The sequence below is a fragment of the Tympanuchus pallidicinctus genome, unplaced genomic scaffold (genome assembly GCF_026119805.1).
Source record: "Tympanuchus pallidicinctus isolate F22 unplaced genomic scaffold, pur_lepc_1.0 scaffold3, whole genome shotgun sequence".
Lineage (NCBI taxonomy): Eukaryota > Metazoa > Chordata > Aves > Galliformes > Phasianidae > Tympanuchus > Tympanuchus pallidicinctus.
In genome coordinates this window covers 45,202,262-45,225,550 of record NW_026294747.1, presented here as the reverse complement: position 1 = coordinate 45,225,550, position 23,289 = coordinate 45,202,262, and the positions used below count along the sequence as shown (strand labels likewise).

General features: G+C 38.9%; 1 protein-coding gene across 9 annotated transcripts in view; it reads left to right on the top strand.

Annotated features, from left to right (window-relative positions):
* SYNE3 (spectrin repeat containing nuclear envelope family member 3) overlaps positions 1-23,289 on the top strand; it is a 60,842-nt gene that overhangs the window by 24,110 nt on the left and 13,443 nt on the right. For 8 of the 9 annotated variants that reach the window (XM_052692558.1, XM_052692559.1, XM_052692560.1 and 5 more), the window contains 13 exons: positions 1,671-1,832; positions 2,727-3,071; positions 4,245-4,381; positions 6,417-6,564; positions 7,317-7,499; positions 7,755-7,898; positions 8,387-8,521; positions 9,593-9,754; positions 10,447-10,610; positions 10,951-11,068; positions 11,248-11,403; positions 11,942-12,091; positions 13,055-13,093. In XM_052692558.1, coding sequence (XP_052548518.1) covers positions 1,671-1,832; positions 2,727-3,071; positions 4,245-4,381; positions 6,417-6,564; positions 7,317-7,499; positions 7,755-7,898; positions 8,387-8,521; positions 9,593-9,754; positions 10,447-10,610; positions 10,951-11,068; positions 11,248-11,403; positions 11,942-12,091; positions 13,055-13,093 — 2,043 coding nt within the window. Of the gene's footprint in view, positions 1-1,670; positions 1,833-2,726; positions 3,072-4,244; positions 4,382-6,416; positions 6,565-7,316; positions 7,500-7,754; positions 7,899-8,386; positions 8,522-9,592; positions 9,755-10,325; positions 10,611-10,950; positions 11,069-11,247; positions 11,404-11,941; positions 12,092-13,054; positions 13,094-23,289 lie in introns of those variants that run through there. The other variant, XM_052692562.1, reaches the window with a different exon arrangement.

The window sequence follows — 23,289 nt, the reverse complement described above, 5'->3', positions numbered from 1 at the left end:
CACTGCCTAACCTCTTGGTGGGGGCACTCAGGTTCTTGCTGGCCTTATGCTTTACAGCTATTGCAGCCTGTCTGTTTACATCTAATCTCTCCCCTGACATAATGGATCAGGCAGGACTATTCAAGCTGCATGATGCTTTGTTTTGACTCAATAGACTATGCAAGGGTGGATCATTTCTACTTCCTTTTTAATGCTCTATATATTATCATAAAACCTTCGTGTTTAATAATAACTCTGTTTTGTTATTCTTGTTTGCTCCCTTTGGAGCTTCTATAAGTGCAATAAATTAGCCTAATTTCTGGAATCAAATAAACTTGGACTGATTGTTTTAGTTCAGTGCTTGGACTGTTTACACCACTATAAAGGTTGCATTCCCCAAATACCTAACTTGAGGTCCAAGTGCAAATTATTTTTAACCTTTGCAGATTTCAGAATCAAGGCAAGGGGGCATAGGAGATGAGTTAAGTGGTTTTTGTTGGATAAATCTTGATTGGCCACAGAGAGCTCCAATTATACCTCTACTTTTGGTTTGCACAACTGAGCAGAGATAAGAATGTCAATGTGGAAAAAGGCTGGCATGGTGCCACCGGAAGATGGTGGGTTTGTTTTGCACCACAGGGATAACCTGTCCCAAGGTGAAGGGCAAAGTCCCAGCTGCAGCACAAGGGAGATCCTAGGCTCACTCACACAGAACAAACTCAATTTGTTTTAGTTACAGCACAGCCTTTCAAGGGTGCTGCATGCACTAAGAGCATTCCACAAGGGGCAGGCTTTTTTCCTAAGGTAACCGTAGTGTAACTCAATTGCTTTCCATGCCAACCGGTGAAGGGCAAGAAAAAATCAGCCTGATTTGTAGGAAATAGCATTTGGTTGGGTATTATACTAATGAAACAACAGAACAGAATTCCTTGTGATTCACATCCTTCAGCAAGGACTGAACTTCAGGTGACAAATAAGGGTAGACTGAGCAGAATGATTTCATCTCGAGTGATTCCAGACTGGATCTGCAAGGAGCAATTCACCAAGTGCAGGCCCACATAAGTACAGGCATTATTGTTTTCTGGATGCACAGAGAAAATCAAGCATGCATCACGTAGATTTAAATTTGCTCCCAAGCTCTGAACTAGCACCAGAACATGCTTTGTGATCTGCAAATTGAAAAACTTTTCAGTTGCATTATGAAGATGACAGTTATTTTCTTTACCAGCTGTTTAAATAATAACCATGGAAACAATATGTGCCTGTGGCACAGTTTCTCCTTTTTTCATTGTTATATCTAAGTAAAGTAAATCTGTGGTGTGCTCATCTTTATTTTTAACCCTCACGAGGATCATTTCTGATCTGTTTATCCTGTGAAGTCCAAACCAGAAATGGACTTCTGTCTCTTATCCTTTTCTAATGAGAGATTGAGAAATTTTGGAGAGGAGAGGCTAGAAATTTGCCTGATAGGACCCTGAAGTTTGTCTCTCTGGGAACTAAACTACCCACTGAGACCCTGCAGCACAACAGGCATAAGTGCTTATGCAATCTTTTGTGCTGCTTCTTGTGTAAGCAAAGAGCTGTTGGGGCTCAAGGAAAGGGATTCCTGTTTGTACATTCTGGGTTATGGTATAAAGGAGAAAGAGCCAGATAAGCACAGTCCTCATTGCTTCTGATCTCTCCTGTTACAGAGCAGAGTGAAATTGCTTGAAAAGATAACTGAAGAGCACAAGAAATACAGCACTAACATCAACCAGTTTCAATCGTGGCTGAATGGTGTGACGGAAAGATTAAACTGCTGCATTGGAGAAACAACCAAGTCTTCAGTGGAGGACAGACTAATGGCACTGAAGGTCCTTAATTGATACAATTTTGGCAAAGAAGCAGGATTATGTGTTTTCCATGCCTGTATGCGTTTCTCAAACCACACAAGGGTGTGCTTGAGAAAAGAATTATTACAAACAAAGTAAGGTGATGGTTGTTGTAACATGGGTTTATGGATAAAGAGTCATCACAGGTCTGAAAATCAGTAGCATACAAAGCTCTCTCAGTTTTACCAGGGGTTGCAGGATAGCCTACTTTGAGTTTTGGTTTTGATTGATTTTTTTGTACTTTTTTCCCTTCTTAAAGCCTGATCGTGGTTCTTTAAGCATCTTGCCCTTTTAAACTTTCTAAAGGAATGACATTTGGTAAATATGATCCAAATAGAGCCTGCAGGCTCACAAACATTGAGCACTTAGAATGAGTGATCAAAATATCAGTTTTAAATCACAGAATCATAGAATCACAAAGGTTGGAAAAGATCTCTAAGATCATCCAGTCCAACTGCCCACCTATAACTAATATTTCCCTCTAAACCATGTCTTTCAGTAACAATATCTAAACACCTAAACTGTTTTTGATCAGTTTATAATATTGTGGTACCATGCCTTAAGCTGTTCAGTTTTAAATCTCATAGATCTGTTTATTGGTACTTTTCACTGCCTGAAGCTCCTTTTTTCTTCACCAGGGACCTCAGGTGATAACCATTTCTGAGCCAATATTTTCAAAATCATAGCAGTTAGTATTATACAGATGGCTGTCAAGTGACTCTGACTTCTGGTCATTTGAAAAAAAAGCATATCAAACTTCAAAAAGTGGAAAAGAATATATGTACAACTAGGAGAGGTGGTCTTCTTTTCTGTCTGCTTTCACCTTTTCCCCAGTTTCCCATTCCCACAACTAATATATGTAACTTCTTTCTGCAGGAAATTGCCAAGAATATTAGGAGCGGTGCAAAGAAATTGAAGCACCTTGAAAATCAGTGTGCAGATGTGATTCAAAATACCTGCCCACTGGGAGCTGAGAGATTGAAGGATGAACTCTATGAGCTGAGAAAAGCCTTGGAGAAGTTGAAACTGCTGAGCAATGAGGAGGAACAGAGATTGCTCAAGATTCAGCAGTCAGAAAGTGCCTACAAGTCCCAAGCCAGACAATTAGAAGCAGATATCCAGGAATTCAGAAAAGGTCTACAGAAACTAGAAAATGATTTGGACCCTGGAGAAAGGGAAAAGACTGAAGATGAGTTTGTAGCTCAGTGGAGAAAATGCAATGTAAGTTGTTGCACTCCATATGCCTAAAAAAAAAAAGAAAGAAAGAAAAAGAAAAAAAGAAGTTAAGTGTAGTCACAGATTGAACACACATAGCCACATTTAGCAGATGCCTGGCCCATTGTTTAAAGGTGAAAAGGAAAGAGTAGTAGTCATGTATATGAAACAGAAATGTAAATAGCAACAACGAAGTCAACTATTTCTAAGCTTATCTTGTTCTGCACAGTAAGGAGACGGCTAGAGGATGATTTGGAGTTTGTCTTAGGTTCAGAGGAACCATATTCAGCAAGAGAACAGTACAGAGCAAACAACATAATTTTCTGCACTTATGGTGGAGCAGGAAAAACAATGTCTTAGTGTATGTACAAACATATATTCATCTACATACAATTGCGTTCATAGAAAGACACATACTTTGAGAGTATATCTACATTACAGCCTCCTTCTGCTACCATCAAAGACATATTTGTACTTACAAAAGAATTCCTAAGTTTGTAATAATCCAGTATTTACAGTAAAATCAATCTGCTGGAAAGTTTTTCACACATAAAGTAGGTAAGAGTCTTTACCACCCATTTCCTCCCGAGTGTGGTCTTTGCATTTATTATCGCTATTCAAAATATTTTTCATTGCTGTTTGTATGTTTGGAACTCAGCAAGACTAGGTGGCAAAATTAGGTGCCACCTAGTTTAGATTAATTAATTAGAAAAATAGATTAATTAGAAAAATCCACAAAATACAGACTGATTCAATTGTATAACATCAGAATGGTTTTTGCTTGTTTTGTTACCTTACATCAGCATAGAATTAACATTCCGTACATAGGTGTTTCAGAAGATTTGTTCCTGCATACAAAAGTGGTTAAGACATGAATCTCATTATACACTGCAACCACTGAGCTGAAACTGGGACTAGCTGTGATTCATTCAAACTGTAAACCCCACAGATCAGATGCAGAGGGTAGGCAGAGTGAGAAGAGCAGAGAGCACCTGCATGAAGAGAACAGTTCCTGAGAATATATTCTACCTTATCAAAATCCATATTTAGCCAGGAAAAAAGGCATCAGAAAGGGGACTTGGAGTTGGCAGTGTGAATACCTTGAGATGGCCTTAGCACATCATTTCATGTGCCAGACGCTACATATGGTGTGACCTGTTTGTTCTTTTTATGATTAAGGCAACAAGAGCAGTTCTGGCTGCAGAAGAGTCAAAGGTTGAGAGGCTGAAGGCTCAGCTAAAGGAACTGCTGCGGTTTTCCCAGGATGTGCAGCCACACGCTGACAGCGTCATCTCTGCAATACGGGAATATCAAAGGTAGTGGGAAGTCTATAAAGGGGCTGGGGTGGGGTGGAAATATCTTAGACTCTGAATGGATTGACAGACACCTAAGAAGAAAGCAATAAGCCATGTGATTCTAGGTGGCAGGTAGAAAAAAAGTGTTTTTTCTTTCCACCTTCACAATTCAATAAACCTCTGATGTTAGCTGTTTGCTAGGAGTTGTAGGTTGCTGGCCATTTTCATGCAGTAATCATGCATCATTAATGTTGTGCATGGTTTTAAGAAAATTAGATTGTTGGCAGCTAATTTGATTTTCTTAGCCTTATGTAATAATAATTTATCTACCCTTTTGCTTTTCATGACAGCAGCTAGAAAATCAGGGCAGAAGCTGAAGTAGTAAATGGTTCGGAAGAATTATGCCCCTTCCTTATTGAGTCTGCTGTGATGACTCATCAACCTTAGCAATTACTTGGCAGAGCTTATTCCTCTCTCCTGACTGCATGCATGCATGATTCCTGTTTTCAACTTGCCTTAGTTTGGAAACTCTGAGAGTTTAGCCTCTCCCTAGACTTCAGTGTTTCCGTTTCCAGGCTGTCTGGAATCAGGAAGTAAAGGAGCTGGCAGCAAATTTTGCAAATTAGAAGAAAGGATCATTTTTTAGAGGAAAAAGAAAGGTCAGTTCTTTTTATTATATCCAAGCTTACTTTTTTCTATCCAGTGCACAGTATGCTGCCGAAATGGGAGGGTTATGGGTCATTATGGAAAAGGATTTCAGTTTAAAAACTAGTGAGTAGACGGTGTTGTAAGAGAAGCAGAGAAAGCAGGAGAACTTGCCTCTGAGTAGAAAATGGCAGCTGCTCTTTTGCCAGCTTCTCCGCAGACTTTCTTCGCAAAGTCTGGCAGTGTCACACTGAGCCTAGCAGGGGCAGCAGAGCAAATGGCAAAGGACATGTGCCGTCAGTACTTTACATTTGTGGAGCTGCAAACTTGTCTTTGCTTAGCTATGTAATGTCCCCAGTGACTCAGGTAAGATTATTCTTGCTATTTTTATAGAAAGATAGAACAAATCATGTTTACCTTGGAAGTCTGTGGCATTGCTCTTGCCTGCTTATCCTGTGAATTTTCAGGAGGCTGTTCCCATACGAATACACAATTTGGGCTACACTCTGCCATATCTAATAGGATTCAGCGAACTGGGAAGTCAGGAAAGCTCAGAAAGACAGGAGACAGCTGCTTGGGGTGTGTCCCTAGTGGGCCTTGTTTCTCAGCTGTGTTTTGGATAAGCCTTTAGAAGAGATGCCTGGATACTTAATGAATGTGTGCTGATCTATATTTATGTAGATATATACTCACATAGTTATGTGCATAAATATATAAAATAATATATATATATATTATATTATAATATTATATATATAAATATATATATAAAATTATATATATTTATATATATATTATATTTATATATATATAAATGATTGTTTTTCAGAATCATACACACACATTATATATAAAAACATATATAAATACAAGAAATTCAGCAAATATAATTTGGCAAAAAAATTTAAAGACCTAGATCTGAGGAGAAAAAAAATTTTTTTTCCTTTTCTTTTATAGGTAACTTAGTGTGATCAAATATACTTTTTCTTTTCTTTACATAAAATACTACAGATAACCATGGTTAAATTCTGTACAACCTTGCCTTGTTTTTCCTAAAACTCAATGAGACTGCTCTGATAATACTATTTGTAAATCATGCTGGTGACAGCAGCCAAGAAAAATGACACAGGAGAGGAAATGGCTTCCTGCTAAATACAGCGAAGCTCCTGATACATGGTTGCACAAGAGAAAAATGTGTCTTAGGGCGCCTAAACAAACTTTTGTCAGACATCTCTGACAGACAGAACAGCTGTGAGTATGCAAGAGCAGTCTCTGACAGTAAAAGACTGAGGCTTTTGTGTTGGATGTGGTTTACACACGAGTATTATGTTAACTCATGGCCTGATGAATAGGATATTTGGAGTTGGTTTTCCTTGTAATTCTTTTCTCAGCTGCCACTTTATCCTTGCAGTGTTAAAGGAAAGACATCTAAAATGAGCACTGATACAGAAACTCAACTGAGCAGACTTTTCCAAAATCCCCTGCAAAGTTTTGAACAATGGAAGCTAACTGTCCAGATGCTCCTGGAGACTCCAGAGCCAGCGTTGGATCAGATTGAGGTAGCAAACCTGTTCCTAAGCTCAGAAACTGATACTTGGTTTGCATTTGTCCAAGCAACACCAGTGACTGACTGCATACAGCTGCCAAAAGCAACAGCTAGAAGGCCCTTTCCCATATGATATGAAACTCCACTGCACAGAGTTCAACTCTAGCTGTAGCAGAACATCTTATTTTGTGCCCTTCCTTTGGTTAACTGGAGTTGTCAACTGAATAGTCTGAATGAGCTATATGCTATATTTAACAGTGGTGATAATGCTGTTTATCTGTGGCTCAAATTCCCTTTGATGGAAATTCTGTGGATTCTGTTAATAAGACTGTAGAAATATAGTTGTGGAGTGATTTCTGCATGTGTCCAGGAAGGCATTTGTTAGTTTGTCACCCTTTTAATCTCCAGAATAAATGTGTCTGTGAACAGGGATGGAGTTTGTCCTTGGGATGAGCATTCAAGCTGTCCTTTCTGTTGGTTGTTTAGGCCTCTGCACAGACAACTCTTTCCATAGTACAGCTTTCCTCTATTTCTGTTCACAAAATGGATGCAGCCCTGATGCTTCTAACATTGTCAGGAAGACTTTTCCTTTAACTGGGCACTGTCCAGGTACCTTTCGTTACCCCTTGTCAGCCCAGCATGCTGTTCTTACCTGAGTTTGTCATACTGCTTTGGTCGTGTGACTTGTGTGAGAATAATACAGTTATGTGGTTATTATTATTACTTGGTTATGATTTTACAGGAAGAATATTTTTTTTCCTTTAGGCTGCTCTAGCTGAAAGTTCACAGTTCAAAGAGAAGCTGATGACATTACAGCTGAAGAAAGATTTGCTGAACAATATCCTTGGAGAGGAAAAAGCAAAATCCTTCCTGGAGGAAGTAGCTGAAGCTTCAAAGGAGAGAGAAATTCTACACAAAAGTCTACTGCAAAGAAAAAGCAAACTCCAGGTGAGCTTCAAAGCCTGTATGCAGACTTAAACTGTAACAAAGATGACAGTTAATCTTTTTCTAAGCCAGTTTCATAGAATCAAATTTAGCATTAACCAGTTGTGCTCAATTTGTTTTCCTGGGCTGATCAAATACGCATATAAATTTATGGCCTGTTGTGTGGTTGGCTTAGTATTTGCTCTGAGTACTGGATAGACTAAAAATAAGGTCAAGGGAGTATATGTTGAATGCTTTTTTTCTTGTTTCCCTACCTAGAATTTGATACTGCAGCATAAGGATTTTGATGCTGCTTTTGCACCTTTGCAGAAGAAATTGTTTGCCATCAAATCCAAATTAGACTTGGAGAATGAACCACAGCCTAACCTTTTGGGTAAAAAGACACAACTCCAGAGATTCCAGGTACATTACAATAGTGGTTGACCATGATATTGCATTGCTTCAGCAAAGGGTTCAATATGCATTAGAGCCTGCTTAAGTCATGAAGTGAACCTAGATAGCTGGGAAAAAGGGAGAGAAGAGCAAAACAGGAAGAGAGAGGATATAACTCTTTCTTGTGGCTGTGATGAGTTGATGTGATTCAGGTATGTTAAGCCATTTCACTATTGGTGCAAAGATGTCAGTATTTACCTGATTGTATTGTGTCTCCTCTAGCACCTTCTAGCAGCTTGTTTTCTTTGTTATCAACTAATGACACGTAAGAACATCAACATCCTGCCATTGCTTTCTAGACATCGAGCCATTAATATTCTTAATGACAGTGGTTGTTCTTTTTTTTTTTTAATAATGCCCTCACACTCTCAACTGGAAATGCCTTTAGTGAAAGTCTTATAAAGGGCCTTGCCATGTCTTTGATACTACCCATATGCATGCTGTTATTTCCACTGCAGATGATCCAAGATGACTTGGCAGAGCTTGCAATTCAAATGGAAGAGGTAGAGAAGCTTGTTCAGTCAAATGCAACACATAGACATGAAATGAACCAACTTCTGTCTGACATTCAGGCCCTGAAGAGATCACTGGAGGTAACATAAGAGTTCTTAGTTGCCTGATGAGTTACCAGTTATTACTATCTGAAAGTAAGGTAAAATAATTATCTGAGCATAGGAGATTATATGCTGTGAATGACAGATATTTTCATTTCAGGTGAAGAAGGTACTGAACTAAGGGGTTGGACACCATGATCTCTAGAGGTCTTTCCAACCCCTACAGTCCTGTGATTCTGTGATTCTTATAACTTTGGTAGCTCTTCCAGGATTCTCTGGTTATCTGTAGTACGCTATCCCTTCGAGATGGGTGTCCCTCCACACAGATTATTGGGTGGTTTTGTTTGTTTGTTTGTTTTTAGCTGTATGGATTATTTATGGAGTGGACCTGTTATTTCTGAGAAAAAGACTGCATAGTTACATGATTACACAGTACCTTAGACTTGTTCACAGATTCCTGGACTGTGCAATAGTACCAAACCAACAATCAAAAGAACAGGATTGTTCTTGTATAGCTTTGTGATTCTAGTTAACAGCAGAAAAGTGTTGCAATTTTATAAGTATTAGTTTTGACCTGAGACTTTCCGTAGCTTGTAAATATAACTATAAAATGATCTTCCAAAACAGACTCACAGGAAGAGCTTATAAGATGACCTTAGTTTTGCAGGTCACCATGGGGTTACATGTAATAAAATGTTACTCTAATAGACTCTGTGGAATTCTTGTTTCAATCTCAGTAATCTTATTCATCACTGAACTGGAATTTTGCAAAAAATAAAATTGTCACACCGACTTCTGATTCAGTGAGTATAGGATGTCTTTAATATTTACAGGGATGTGAAAAAATCATGCCCTTTTTTTTTGTTTCAGCTGAAACAGAAGGTAGCTATTCTCATGCTTAATGCCCCCTCATGTGGTTAAATTCAGGCCTGCAAGAGTCTCTAGGTGTCTTCTATGCCATGGATGCTAAAAGATAAAGCTTTTTGTATCTCCTTAGCAGCTTCATTTTTATTTTCTACCCATGAGATTTTGAGTCAGTAGTCACAGTATAAGATTCAGTAATTAAAGTGCTTCTCTGTGTTTGGTTGCTGACATTTTTATCATTTGTAGATTATGATACAGCAGTCTGAAGAGCATGTTCAGAAGCACTGGGCATTTAATGACAAACTGTCTGACCTCCAGCAGTGGATCACTGCAACCACTGAGAAGATTGGCTCCTACCAGGGTGTTGATGTGAAGCAGAGCAATGAGAGCAGGGTGGCAGACCTTGAGGTGAGAATAACATCTTAATGCAATATGTTAATTATTCATTCTGCAGCATTTAGACCTTAAGAGAAAGGGTTTTATAGCAAGGGGCTCCAGACTGAGAAGAACTGTAAAGGTTTGTTCCTGCTGAGACAACTTTTGTTTGCTGCTGCCTTCCTGCTTTGCCCCATGCTGTGGTATATGGAACTAGGTAAAAAACAACAGTGAGAAAAGAGCTAAAAACTGTTGAAATGAGAAAGTGTTATCACAAGTTTTAAAATGATAAACTCTCTTTATTCATGCATACATACAAGCACATTGAACATTACCCTGTTTTAGCTAGCCTTATCCTGTATTTGAAGTAAGCACTACCAGAGCTTCTGGCTTTTTCCTATGCAGTAGTATTTTGCAGGCTAGATTCACTCTGGTAGGTCATTTCAGCTGACAGCTTTTGCTTTCATATGGGAAACCAAGGTATCTCTAAGGAATGCCACAGAAGAGATGCACCGACAGCTTAGGGCCTTTAAGATTTGCCATCTACTCTTTGATATATGTTGGCTCTTTGCAAGAATCCACAGCATATTTTTTTTCTCGCTAGGTATTTTCTAGCTAGTGCCAACAGAAGCAGCATAGCCTGGACTGAACATGGCCTTCAGTCTGACATAGCCTCTGCTTTACCCAGGATACCTAGAAGTAACTTTAAGGACTGTACGTTTCAGAGATGGCTAGCTGAGTTTCCAGATAAGGAGATCCAGCTGCACCTTGTGGAAGCTCATGGCCAGCTGGTCATGGAGAATTCTTCCCCAGAGGAGACTGCCCATGTTCAGGCAGAGCTGGATCAGCTGAAGGAGTCTTGGAGATCACTGAAAGAAATGGCAACTGGGTAAGTGTTCGTACATGTCTTTTTTCTATGCTCACTCTACCCAGTAATGGAAAAAAAAAAGAAAAAACAAACATAAACAAACAACAACAACAAAAAAACTTCAATGAAAATATTAGAAATAGAAATATTAGGACTAGAGAACAGTGCTGCTTTGAAGAAGTCCTGCCTTTTTTTTTTTTTTTTAATTTTAGTTAAAAAGATATTGGAATTAATAATAATAGTAATAAGTGACAATAGTGCTATTTCACCAGCAGAGGTGTCCCGCATAGTCTTGATCAAAATGTGGGCATCTCACCACCAGGTGTCTCACCGTTCTGATGTCTGATTTTGTGTTTTACAGTCTTCTCAAAAGGTGGCAGTTAAACATACCAATGGCTGATAAGAAGAAAATAGCATTTGAAGATAGCAGACACATTTCTGGACCAGTCTTCCATTGTTTAGATCTCAACCATAAGCAGGTGAGAGAGGAACTTTGAGTCTGCCTTTATCATCAGCTTCACAAGAACAATTTTATTGGCTTCATTTGATACTATGAGTTGTATGCTTGAAGATAAAGATCTCACAGTCAGGCCTTCAGAAGAAATATCTGACTTAACAGTAACGGCTTGTTATTTGTTGCTGTTGTCCTGTAATCTAGGAGAAGACAGCAGAAGGGCAAAGGACAAGCAACCACATTAAGCTCCTGCTTGACTTTGAAGAGTGGTTACAAGGAGAAAACACCAAACTCTCCAAAATTCTTGCTGTGAATTTGTCTTCCATAGAGGAAATCAAGACACGCCACAAAGAATTGGAGGTTAGTTTTCCAGAGGTGAAGAGAGAGACAAAGATTGCAATAAGTGCAGATTCTTTCAGAATCAAAAAACAAAGGCAAAAAAACTCTTATATTCTCTGTGTTAGGAGACTCCAGAGCTAAAGAGGAACTAGTAAGCTTAGGAAATTAAGACAAGTATTTCACTCCTAGAAAGATCTGCCAGAGCCAAAGTTGTAGAAGTGAAAAGAGAAGCATGTCCTGTAGGTGCTGGACTGGACAGTTTCAGCATACTGTATCAAATATATTTGTTAAGGTGATTAAAATATCTACTTGCTATTTAGAATTACTCCTTTGGTTTCATTTGAATGCCATAACAATGGATGCTGTAAGAAATGAAGCAAACAGAAATATCCAAAGCCACAGGGATTCTACAGATGAGTGGACCATTTCAGGCCAAAAGAGCAACTAACCCTGAATATCCAGTAGTTTTATTTAATACAACTGTTCATTTAGTGGTAGCTTTTAAAAAAATGAAACCCTCCTGAATTCCAAGTTGTTAGTGACCTTGCTTTGGCTGCAGGAGCTGCAGGCTCGTGTGCCTGATGGTCAGCGTCGCTTTGAAGACCTTCTTCGTTTTCATCCTGTCATTGGAAATTCTGAAGATCTGGAAGACCTGCGTTACCGCTGGATGCTTTACAAATCTAAACTGAAAGAATCCACGATTTCACCGGTAGGTGACAGCACTCAATTTGCAGTTGCTGATCTCTGCCACTGCTCTTTTAGGTTGCTTCAAATTGCTAGTCTCAATTCAGCGATACATTTATATGTGCTTAATTGAAACCTCCCTTAGTAAACAAAATGAAAAACAGAGCAAATGAAACTATAGCTTTATGAATATAAGCACAAACCTCCTTGTATTAAAACAAAAGATATGAGCTATTTTTTCCCTTTATAAACAATGTTCAGAATATTTCTCTGCAGGGTATTTTAATGTGTGAACCAAATGAGTAAAGAATTTGTCTAATGATATACTAAGGATGGCAGAATTCACCTGCATGTATGAAATATTCCAGGCCATGCTAAAGATATTTCTGTGTTCTTAGCATAAACTTATGTAATTATTACTAAAAAATTTTCAAGTACTTATGTTAACTGTTCAAGATACGTTAACTGTAGGACTAGACTTTTCAGTTATGCATTTGGCACTTTCGATATAGAATTAAGGAATCAGAAATTGAGCACCTAAAGTTTGAAGCCCTAGAAAATTTTCTGCTTTAGGAAGCCATCAAAACCAAAGCTTACTTAAAACACAAATTCCTCAAAGGGTTCAGAAGGTAAGCATACCCTCTGCTAATAAAGAGCATATTTTTTAGTTTTGTTTTCCACTGATTGTAATCATGTTTCATCAAAACCTTGTGTAAGCATAAATGTAGTCGATAGGTGTCAGTAAAATCAAGGCTATTGCTAAAATTCTTCATCTGATTCAAATAGCTGAGAGCCTGAAAACATTTTAAATTTCTGTCTGATGTGTGTTAAAAAGCTCATTAAAAATATATCACCTGCTAGTTCACTCTATCCAGATGACCATGAATTTAAAGAAACGTCCCTTATGAGGTGAATACTCATTTATAGGTTCCACGGGGATCTTAAATTCATGCTTTTTTCACCTTTTTTTTTTTTTTTTCTTTAACAGATTACTGGATCTTCAGAAAAACCAGACAGATTTAGAAAGGTATGAAATTTTCCTGTCATTAAGCTAAAAAATATTTTATCCAACATTTCACAGATAATTATTCGGAATTAGAATTTTTTAAGATTCTTGAGATCATTCTATCATTAAGATCCTTTCTTTTCTCCTTTATTATTTTTAGAAGTTTTTGCTCTTGAGCTATATCCCTAAAAGAGGAATATCCATATGCTATGCTATTTGAACTTAATTCATTTTTTCTAAGGAAACTAAGGAAGGGTTGAAGTCTCTCTCAAAAGAATTTAGAGACCAAGTTCCTATTAAAATAACCTTGAAAAATGCCTTCTGATTCCTTTTGAAACTTCTGGAAAATTGCTTTGGATCATTCAGCCCATTCTCTTACTAATGCAGAAAAACAGAGAAAGTAGAGATTTACTTAATGTTATTAGACTAAATCCTTGCTATAAGAAGCAGAATTTCTCCTGTGAAGGAGTTTCTTCTGGAAGTGATGACATAAGAAACAGAAGCAGTAGCCTAAAAGATAAGGACAAGCTTAAAGAAAACAAAATACTGCCAACTTCTTATTTAATCCAAGAAGCTTTAATGATGCCTTTTTCATAAAGTCAGGGCTTACTTTCTTTACAGGCAGTTAGCTTCTACTTTCACTATTATTTCCCTTTCCTCCCATTTTCACAAGGAAAGAAGGCTCTATTTGCTCAACAGAACATAAATTGGATAAGCAGCATTTTGCATGAACATGATAACATGATCACATAAGTCATCTTAAGATAAACCAAGCTCTTGATTTCTTTAGTTGCAAAAAATATCTCTTTAGAATGAGACCAATATTTGAAGGGTAAAATACAGTGACCATACTTCTAGTATGGTCAGAAGTTAAGACTTCCCCTTTCAGGATGAGATATTTCTCTGGTGCTCAAATGGTGTAGCATCTCCCATATTTTTCCCCAGTGAAGTACTGATCTATCCATGGTAGATCACACACCTCCTGCATAGTTTTGGCCACATTTGGCTCAAAGAGTTTCCATTCTTGCCTTTCTGACTCAGCATGAATTGTTCATTGTTGGTAAGATGAAAAGAGTAGTAGAATTTATCTGGTTGGAAAAAATCCAACATTTTAATACTTGGTGCAGTGGCAGCCAAAAGTATAGCAGAGCTGCTTTCTGCTAGAGGAGGCAGTTCAGAAGACTGACTGTGGAATTCAGTTAGATAGAGTTTTTTTCTGTAGAGTGGGGAAAAAAACATTAAAAAAATGTGTGTGTGTGTGTGTGTGTGTGTATATATATATGTATATACAATCTTGAAGCATCACCTTGAGACATCTTCACTGAGCAATTAGATATCAATTTTTAATTCATCTATTTCTCATGACTCAGGATACGTGGCATTTATTCCTCAACTTCTCCAAAAGAGATTGAAGTCTTCTGTTAATCTTCGAGGAAACTGCAATAATGTAGTGGTGGGCAGCAAACATTTGTCAATTGGGCCCATAGCAAAAGGACAAAAAAGCATTCTCTGTGTTTTTGATAGCTACTGAACACAAGCAAAGAGAACAATTTGGTGTGGGAAGAACTGAAATACTTCATATGAAGAAAGGAAATGGTTTCCATTCCACCAACAAGTTATTTGTAGTTTCCTCACAAGCCAGTACAAATGTCCAAACCTAACCTTGCTCACTGAAGTGAGATTCTGCCTACTTCAGAATTTTCAGTCTCTGTATACCATGTCTATAGTTGGAATTCAAGTAACATAAGTGAGGTGTCTTTTTTTTCATTCATGCTGAGGCTTTTATCAGAATGTGAGCATAATTTGATTGAGCACCACTTGAAATGGAAAACAATGTTGACCCAGTTTGGGTGCACTGCTATTCAGGCTGAGAGGAAAAGCAAACCAACTATAGAATTAGAATCTGTGAAGTTTATTTTAAATTCAGATTCAACAATGTGTGACTAGAAATGAAAGAAAGATTAGACAAAATATTTTTGTATGTTTTGAATATCATTTCAAAACCATGGAGAAAAATACCACTTAGAATGGCTGATCCTGGGAGTTCATTCCTGCAGAAACTATCCATGGTTGGGGCAGCGTCGCTGTACTTGCTACATCCAGTGGTTTGCATGCACTGGGAGGTTTGTGGATCCCTGCTTAGGGATCAGGTTACCTGTAACTTCTCAGCTCCCCCGTGTTTCTGGGTCGCACAGAATCTGCAGAGGTGGTAAATTTTTAGGCATTTTGGTCTGATCTCTGCTTCTGCAACATGAGATCCCTAGTGGCTCTGCTTTCTCTCATGTTTGAGTCATAAATATATTGCAGATCAACCTGGCAAATGGGAGAACACAGCTGCAGGCAGTCTCAATCTATTGCATTCTGTTATTATTCCATTACTTGTCTGCATTTCGCAGTGTTGGCCAGAATAGAACCTACTCCACATTTATTAATATGCTTTTTTCTGATTAGTCCTTCACTGAGAACATGCCTTAAGCCATTGGTGCCGTTAGGAACATTATGGGGCTAATGATTCTGAAGTGAGCAGCTTCTTGTTGATTAACAGAAAACAGTTGCAGGAAATTGCACTGGCTACAGTGAATTTTTAGCAGGTGCCAGTGATGGGGCAATGTTGATGGATATTTCTGCAGGACACCTAGCACATGCAAGGATGCACTTGAGCAAAAGCTCAGTAATAAATATGATAAAAGTTACATTCAAAACCTGGTTCTCAGCTAACTATAATACTCCATGAGCATTCTTAGCATAAATAGGAAGTCGGAAGGTCATTATTTATAGTCTGAGTAGCACTGTTCGGTTTCTTTTCTCAAGTGCTCAGAGCAATTACACTTCCTTGCTATACAAATGATTCTGGCTTTATTGTTTGTACAAACAAAATAATTAGCATTCATTACATCAGTGGTCAGCTAATTGCTTCTTTTGAGATTCTGCAAAGAATAATCTCCTGTAACATGGAGACAGAAGGAGCGTGTAACTTAATCTTATTTAGAAACATAATTGATCTGGAGTCAATCACATTACAGCAGCCATTCAGGAAGCTCTGTAGAGCAGGAGTTGCCACAGCTTGCCAGGAAGAAAGCAGTTCTGCTTTGTCCAAGCACAGAGGGGGCAAGAATTCTTCAAGTCAGAAAACTGTATTACAGAATGCACAACATGTTTGTGTTAGAGGTGCATTTATGCTGAAATGTGTGGCCCATTTATTTTCCTGAAATCCTGCTGGTATATCACACAGGGACTCTTCATGTGTCTTTTACCTGGTTCTGCCACTTCTGTGTTTTGCTGGTGCTCTCCCTCTAAAGCAGTGCTGTTGCAAGATGGAGAAGATATCTTGCTTGTCAGGACACATCGTCCTTACGTGCTGTTAACATCTCATATACTGACTAAAGGCATCTGGTTTACTAGCTTCCAGTGGCTCTTCTGAGTGAAGTGGTAGAGCATTGAGTTTAAATACAAAGTGTGCTTGGATATGTTATATTTCTTAAAAATATATTTAAAACTAGTGATGTCTGTGTTTTCATTTGTTCATATTTCCCTTCATTATTTCTTTGACACAAATCATTTATTCAACTTCTTCTATTGAACCACCATTTTCATACATCTTTATATGTCAAAATTAAAACTCTTTGACTGTATCTAAGTATTACGTAGACACATTTCGTTGCCAATAAATTTATCATATAGGTAAGTAATCACTAAGAATCAGTGTTATTTAGCAAAATGGGAGTAACTTGCCATAAAAAAAATTTGGCTGACACGCCTGAAGACTGTGTTGCCATTCAGCAAGACCTGGACAGGCTGGAGAGCTGGGCAAAAAAAAAACCGGATGAGGTTTAACAAAAGCAAGTGTAGAGTCTTGCATCTGGGGAGGAATAATTGCATGCACCAGTACAGACTGGGGGATGACCTGCTGGAGGGGAGCCCTGCAGAGAGGGACCTGGGTGTCCTGGTGGACGACAGGTTGGCCATGAGCCACCAGTGTGCCCTTGTGGCCAAGAGGGCCAATGGCTTACTGGGGTGCATTAAAAAGAGCGTGGCCAGCAGGTCGAGGGAGGTGATCCTCCCCCTCTACTCTGCCCTGGTAAGACCTCATCTGGAGTACTGTGTCCAGTTCTGAGCTCCCCAGTACAAAAAAGACAGGGATCTCTTGGAAAGAGTCCAGCGGAGGGCCATGAAGATGGTGAAGGGCCTGGAGCATCTCCCCTATGAAGAAAGGCTGAGTGAACTGGGTCTATTCAGCCTTGAGAAAAGAAGACTGAGAGGGGACCTGATCCAGGTCTATAAATATCTAAGGTGTGGGGGGCAGAATGGCAGGGCAGACTGTTTTCAGTGGTGAGTGGAGACAGGACAAGGGGAAACGGCTGGAAACTGCAGCATAGGAAGTTCTGCACAAACGTGTGCAAGAACTTCTTTACAGTGAGGTGACGGAGCACTGGAACAGGCTGCCCAGGGAGGTGGTGGAGTCTCCTTCTCTGGAGATGTTCAAGACCTGCCTGGATGCCTACCTGTGCGACCTGCTGTAGGGAACCTGCTTTGGCAGTGGGGTTGGACTCGATGATCTCTGGAGGTCCCTTCCAACCCCTACAATTCTGTGATTCTGTGAAAAACTTTACATTGAGTACCTGAAGTGTCTTGTTAGCTGATTTTAAAAAGTTACCTTAGCTGAGATTTTTAATAGCAAGCTAAAAGTCTTTATTTAAATATCCTTTAAATATCATTGTTCTACAGTATATTTTTATCAGGGATTGAAATCAAAGAACTGCTATCCTTTGATACCAACTGGATTTCCAGATTACGTATTTGAATAGTACTGATTTAAAAACTTCTTACTCTGTTCTGAAACTTTTCCAAATACTTCATTTATGATGTTTAAGGGGGAAAACGTAACTCACTCCATTGCTGTTGTGTGTGAAGAAATCCTTCAAAATTACCCTTCTGGCAGTTTGCCCTTCCTTATTCTTATAACATCAAATTAAGAACGTTTTAGCGACCCATCCTACATTCTGCCTTACCAGTGTTCCACAGTGCTTTCTAACTTTTATCCCACATCAAGCACTTTATGGATAAAGAGAAATCAGTTTCCACTTCAATTCATGTGCAGAAGGTGGGAAAAAATGGGACTTTTTGTGTTTGCCTGGAAAATTACAGAAATGAGTGCTGCTTTAAAGGATCAGGCTGTAGCTCTTGTCCTGTGGCATGCTTATCCTGAAAGCATGTCATGTTGTTTATGCACGCAGAAGCTAACCTTTATAAATCTGTTTGTGTCACAGTAGCATATGGCACAGTACTTAGTTTTAAGAGACTTTGCAGCAGAATATCTGAAATATCCGCCATATGTGGCTGCTGTAACCTCAGATGCAAACTGCTGGCTTTTCCATGTTTTCCATTTCTTTTAAATCAACCCTTCATCAAAGATTCTAGTTCATCATCTGGCTCTGTTGAGGTACTCCAGGATCTCCGTAAGGGAGAAAACAAAGCTTGCAATTTGCCTATACACTTACTTATTTATGTATATACATTTATTCTTTTTAAAATTTAAAAGAACATTAAGGTTACAAAGTCAAGCAATCTGAAGATAGAAAATGTCAGAGCTAAAATTGCTTGTGAGACCTCAGTTAACCTCCTTTCAGCACATAGATTCTTGTAGCCCTCTGTGAGATACAGAAAGATTAGTGCAGGACTTAGCCATGTTCACTTATTCCTCACTGCTGGTTACCTAACCTGTGCAGTGTTTGCATTTAGGCAAGTATGGTTCTGAACCAAGTGGCTCATTTTCCTTTTGCAGAGGCCAGAAAACCTCTGGTCAATGGTATCCAGTTCTTAGTTTCTGCTGTGGTGTATGGGAATGAGCCACTGCTTTGTCCCAGAGCATGCTGCTTGCTCAGCTCTGTGGAGTCAGTGGCAACCAGCTCCTCAATTAGGACATCAGCAAGTAAAAAATTCCTTCACTCTTGAAAATGCCAACTGTGATTTGCAATATGTTGTGCATCTGAGAGGGATGCTCATGACTCCTTCCTGGGAACTACTGAGGAGTTCCAACTAGTCTCACATAGGGATAGAAGTCCAACTCACTTCGTTTTGTGAGAGCAATCTCCGCTGGTCTTAGTCAATTGTCAGTACTGGCCTCTATAAGCAGCAGCTGAATTAGTTTCTAGTGGCATTTCAAGTGGCAGAAATCTAGGGCCTCTCAGAGGCAAAATATTACTGATAAAGGCAACTGTCTGACCATAAAAAAGTTTATGGTACATGACAGTGGCATACTTCTATTTAGAAGAATGATAAACTATTGTTACTGCCTTCTTGGCAGCTCTGTTTATTCTCAGAGGAATAATGAAGTAGTAAAATTCACACCCATGTAGGTGATCCCTTCCAAGGTCCCTTCCAAATGTTTTTCCTCTCTCTTGCTGTAGTTTAAGCCCATTATGTTATGATTTGTCCACTGAGGAGATACAAGCCAGGATTCATCCTGTCTAAGCTTTTAACTCAAGAGTTTTCATGAATAGTGCAGAGTACAGTTAGGGATAGACTTTCCACAAGAACTGGGGGTTAGGTTCAAGGCTAACACAAGGAGTTTTCTTCTTCATGCCACCATTACTTGACCTGTAGAACTCCTTGTTAAATGATATTGAGGGCTTATGCATAGACTGAGGTTTGCGTAGATTCAAGGGGAAACTGGATAAGTACAAAGAGGAAAGATTTATTGAGTGTTAACTAGATAGACAAGCTGCATCAGATTGAGGACATACTCAGAGCTGAAAGCAACTGCAGGCTGAGAATATTAAGGAGTAGTTCCCCTTATGCATGGGAAGAACAGGAGTGTTCTTCCTGGGATAGTCTGTCAGTGAAATGCTCCAAGATAAAATGAATTAATCCAGATGCGATCTTTTTTCTCTACTGAATTATTGATTCGGTGGTACAGGTGTGACTTCTATCAGACATGTTGGTGACATACAAAAACATCAAAAAAAAGCATTAATGAGAATGATATTAGATGCTGTACTCCTTTGCTTCCTCATGTAGTTAGATTAACAATTTTTCACACATCCAGAAATGTGGTCAGCAGCAAACCAGGGGGTGCAGTGATTTTTAGAAAGCACTTCAACAAAATATACAGGAATATTAGGTAGTGAGTTCTAAAGTGCTTTTCCGCTGTTCCCTGTCCAAGTGATTTTCACAGTGCATTGGGTAAGGAGTTATTAACTGCAAACAGATTTAAGTAACCAAGGACTTCTAGGTCTAAACCAATGCTTGTCATTCAAACTCCCTAACATGAATCAAGTGCAAATATGAATGTTCACAGCCAATACAATTCATTTGGTAACAAGCGTGCATTTAGCATTACACAAAACACAGCTGTCTACCTCTTGACAATCCGTGCTTCTCCTGATACTTTGAGGGACAAAGGGTAGGGAACAGGCATTTATCCTTGATGGTGAACTTTAAATGTATATTTTCATTTTAAATATCAACCTATTCCTTTTCTGTGTGTGTTTCAAAAATGTCTCTGACACTTTGGCTCAATACCCAAGTATTCTAACTGTTATTCTAAGATGGTGGAAATTAAAGTTCTGTTGACTTCGGTGGAGCATTGCCAGTTTTTCTCAGAGAGGGATCTGGTTTCAGAGTATTTTGTGAAGCCTGGATCTGACACACACTGCAGACACTGTGGGTGATGGGTAGTAGCTGTACTGGTGCCAGTAGCTGCAGTGATTGGAAAAAAGGAATTCCACCGTATAGTGAGGTTTGTGGTTCCCACCTTTGATCTCACATGGAAATGGAATGTACAAACTGTCTTTTGCAAAGGTGGAACCACGTCAGACTGTCCTTTTCTAACCCAGAATGATGTGCTAAATTGTTGGGAGTGTGGTCTTGAATCCCAGTACACTTGTACAGCCTTGATCACCCCTAGCCCAGCGCAGCAGAGGTTTTAACCTTGGCCTCAAGAATTCCCTTACAGTCAGTCTGTATTCACAGGTGACTGCAGACTGTGAAAGTATCTCTCTTGCAGTACAGAAAAAATATCTTGATGTATCCTTAGTAAAACTGACGTGCTTCTTTGTTCATACTTGTTCCAAGACTTCCACACTTTTTCAGCTGTGTAACTCACCTATTTTCTACCCTTAAACTGTTGCACCTCTAGCAGTGCTAGCACATGCACACACAAAATCCTGTCACAAATTGTTCCAAAACAACAAAATTAATGTAGAATTTATGTACACAAGACTACCAGCACTACATCTAAGTAATGAATTCATTTGTAAGGGTATCAGTTGAACTCCATGAATAAGTATTTCTCTATACAGACTCTATTTAGTTGTATCTCTGCATAATCCTGCTGCAAACACTGTAGTTATTGGTAAATCTCCCATGGATTTCAGTGTGTGCAGGTTGGGGCCCTCATATAATGAGGACTTATCATTGCAAATTTGCTGAAAGCACCAAACTCTCACAGCTCTTGTGTGCCTCATCTTCCATCCTGCAGAGATATCATAATGCTGTGGTTGTGAGAGGAGAGTCATTTCCATGGCAACAAATGGATTCAAAAATGTAAGATTCTGACCTTGCTGTGTGGTCAAACAAAACAGAAAAGCTAGGCAGCAAAGACAGAAGTTCATCAAACACAAATGCCTATAACCCTAGCAAGACAGCAGGAGAGAAGCAGCAGATAAAAACAAAATATTTATCCTTCTCTGAAATTCTACCCCCATGCAAAATTTCCTCAACAGATTATTCTAATGCTAGGAACTTCTGCGGTTAGCTTCAGCATCTTACCCTACAGAAAGCTCCAAGAAGCAAAAACAGTAGCTTGTTGATAAGGCCATTTCTAATTAATTCTTTCTGGTCAATTTGCTTTAAAAGGTAGTACCCTTTTACAGCTCCTTCCCGTAGATCTAAAAACAATGCACTTGATGAACAGCGTTTGAATTTCATCTTATTTCTTAGAGCTGCATTAATAGTCTTTGCTTTGGAGTCAGTGATGTGCTCTGAATGAAATGTTGAATCACTATTGATTTGGGGTAGGAATAATGTGTGTTTGACGTTGGCAGTGGGGTCATAATAGGAAATCAAAGACAAACTGAGTGACCAAAGGGCACCTGCTTCCTGGGTTGTAACAGGAGCAGGGATGAGGCACAACTGAAAAAGCCCACTATTTCCTACCAGCTCACAGGCAGGAGGATGGGCGTTGCAGCTGATTTAGGTAGCTTTCAAATTAAACACTGAAAGATGAATAGCTATAAATCATGTTTTAGGTGGTGCTACAAAGTCTGGCAGTCCTTGCCACAGCCGAGTGTCAAAGACAGATGGACTTCTAATTCCCATCTGGAATTTGTAAGGAACATCTTGTGACTCTCAGCCATAATGAACTGTTGAGCAGTTAATTGCATGTCAGGATCCTTGCCTTTAATAACATCAGCATTAAATCCTATCACATCTCAGTGGTAGAAGGAGCATGGTTTGAATTGTCCCAGTGCAGAGGTAACTCCATCTCTCTTCCATCACTAGAACTAGTGATTAATAAATCACTAGTTAATAAATAAACCTACCCATGTCTTCTGGAACCTGATAAAGGCCTTTTTCCTCATAGATGGCGTACTATAATAAATATACATGATATTGCTGCATATTGTGGATGTAATGGAGAATTAAAAAACAAATAATGGTCAGTGAAAATGGAAGCTGTCAGCTGCCCATTAAACCATATATCTAGCCAGAAGTCCCCATTTTATTGTAGTACTGACATTCCCCGTGGATTGAACACAACCCAAGCTCATCTGAGTTAACTTCCTTCTGTGAAAAACATGGATCTCACTTCAGTGGATATTCTGAGTGGATATTCATGATGTAGGTTGATACCTACTACTGGAGCAGCATGAAACATTAATTCTACTTTCTGACTATAAATCCATATTTGATGAAATTAAAAGTGGATTACTGAGCCCTGTTTTTCTGGAGGCCCTTACAGGTTGCTGATATTTAATGAAGCTTGCACAGTTCAGTCCGTTGGCAGGAAATATGCAAGAATGCTGCTGGTGAAAATCTCACTTCTTAATTAATTTTTCCTGATTTTTTTTTAGCTCTAAATATGTTCTCTCATGGTTGTGTTCATCCAGATTGAATTCATGAGGTTAAGAGAGCCGCTCTGAGTTAGCATCAGGAGAAATAACATGACTTCTTTGTGCCTCTTTGGTGGCTACTCAGCAATAAATGTGACCTTAATG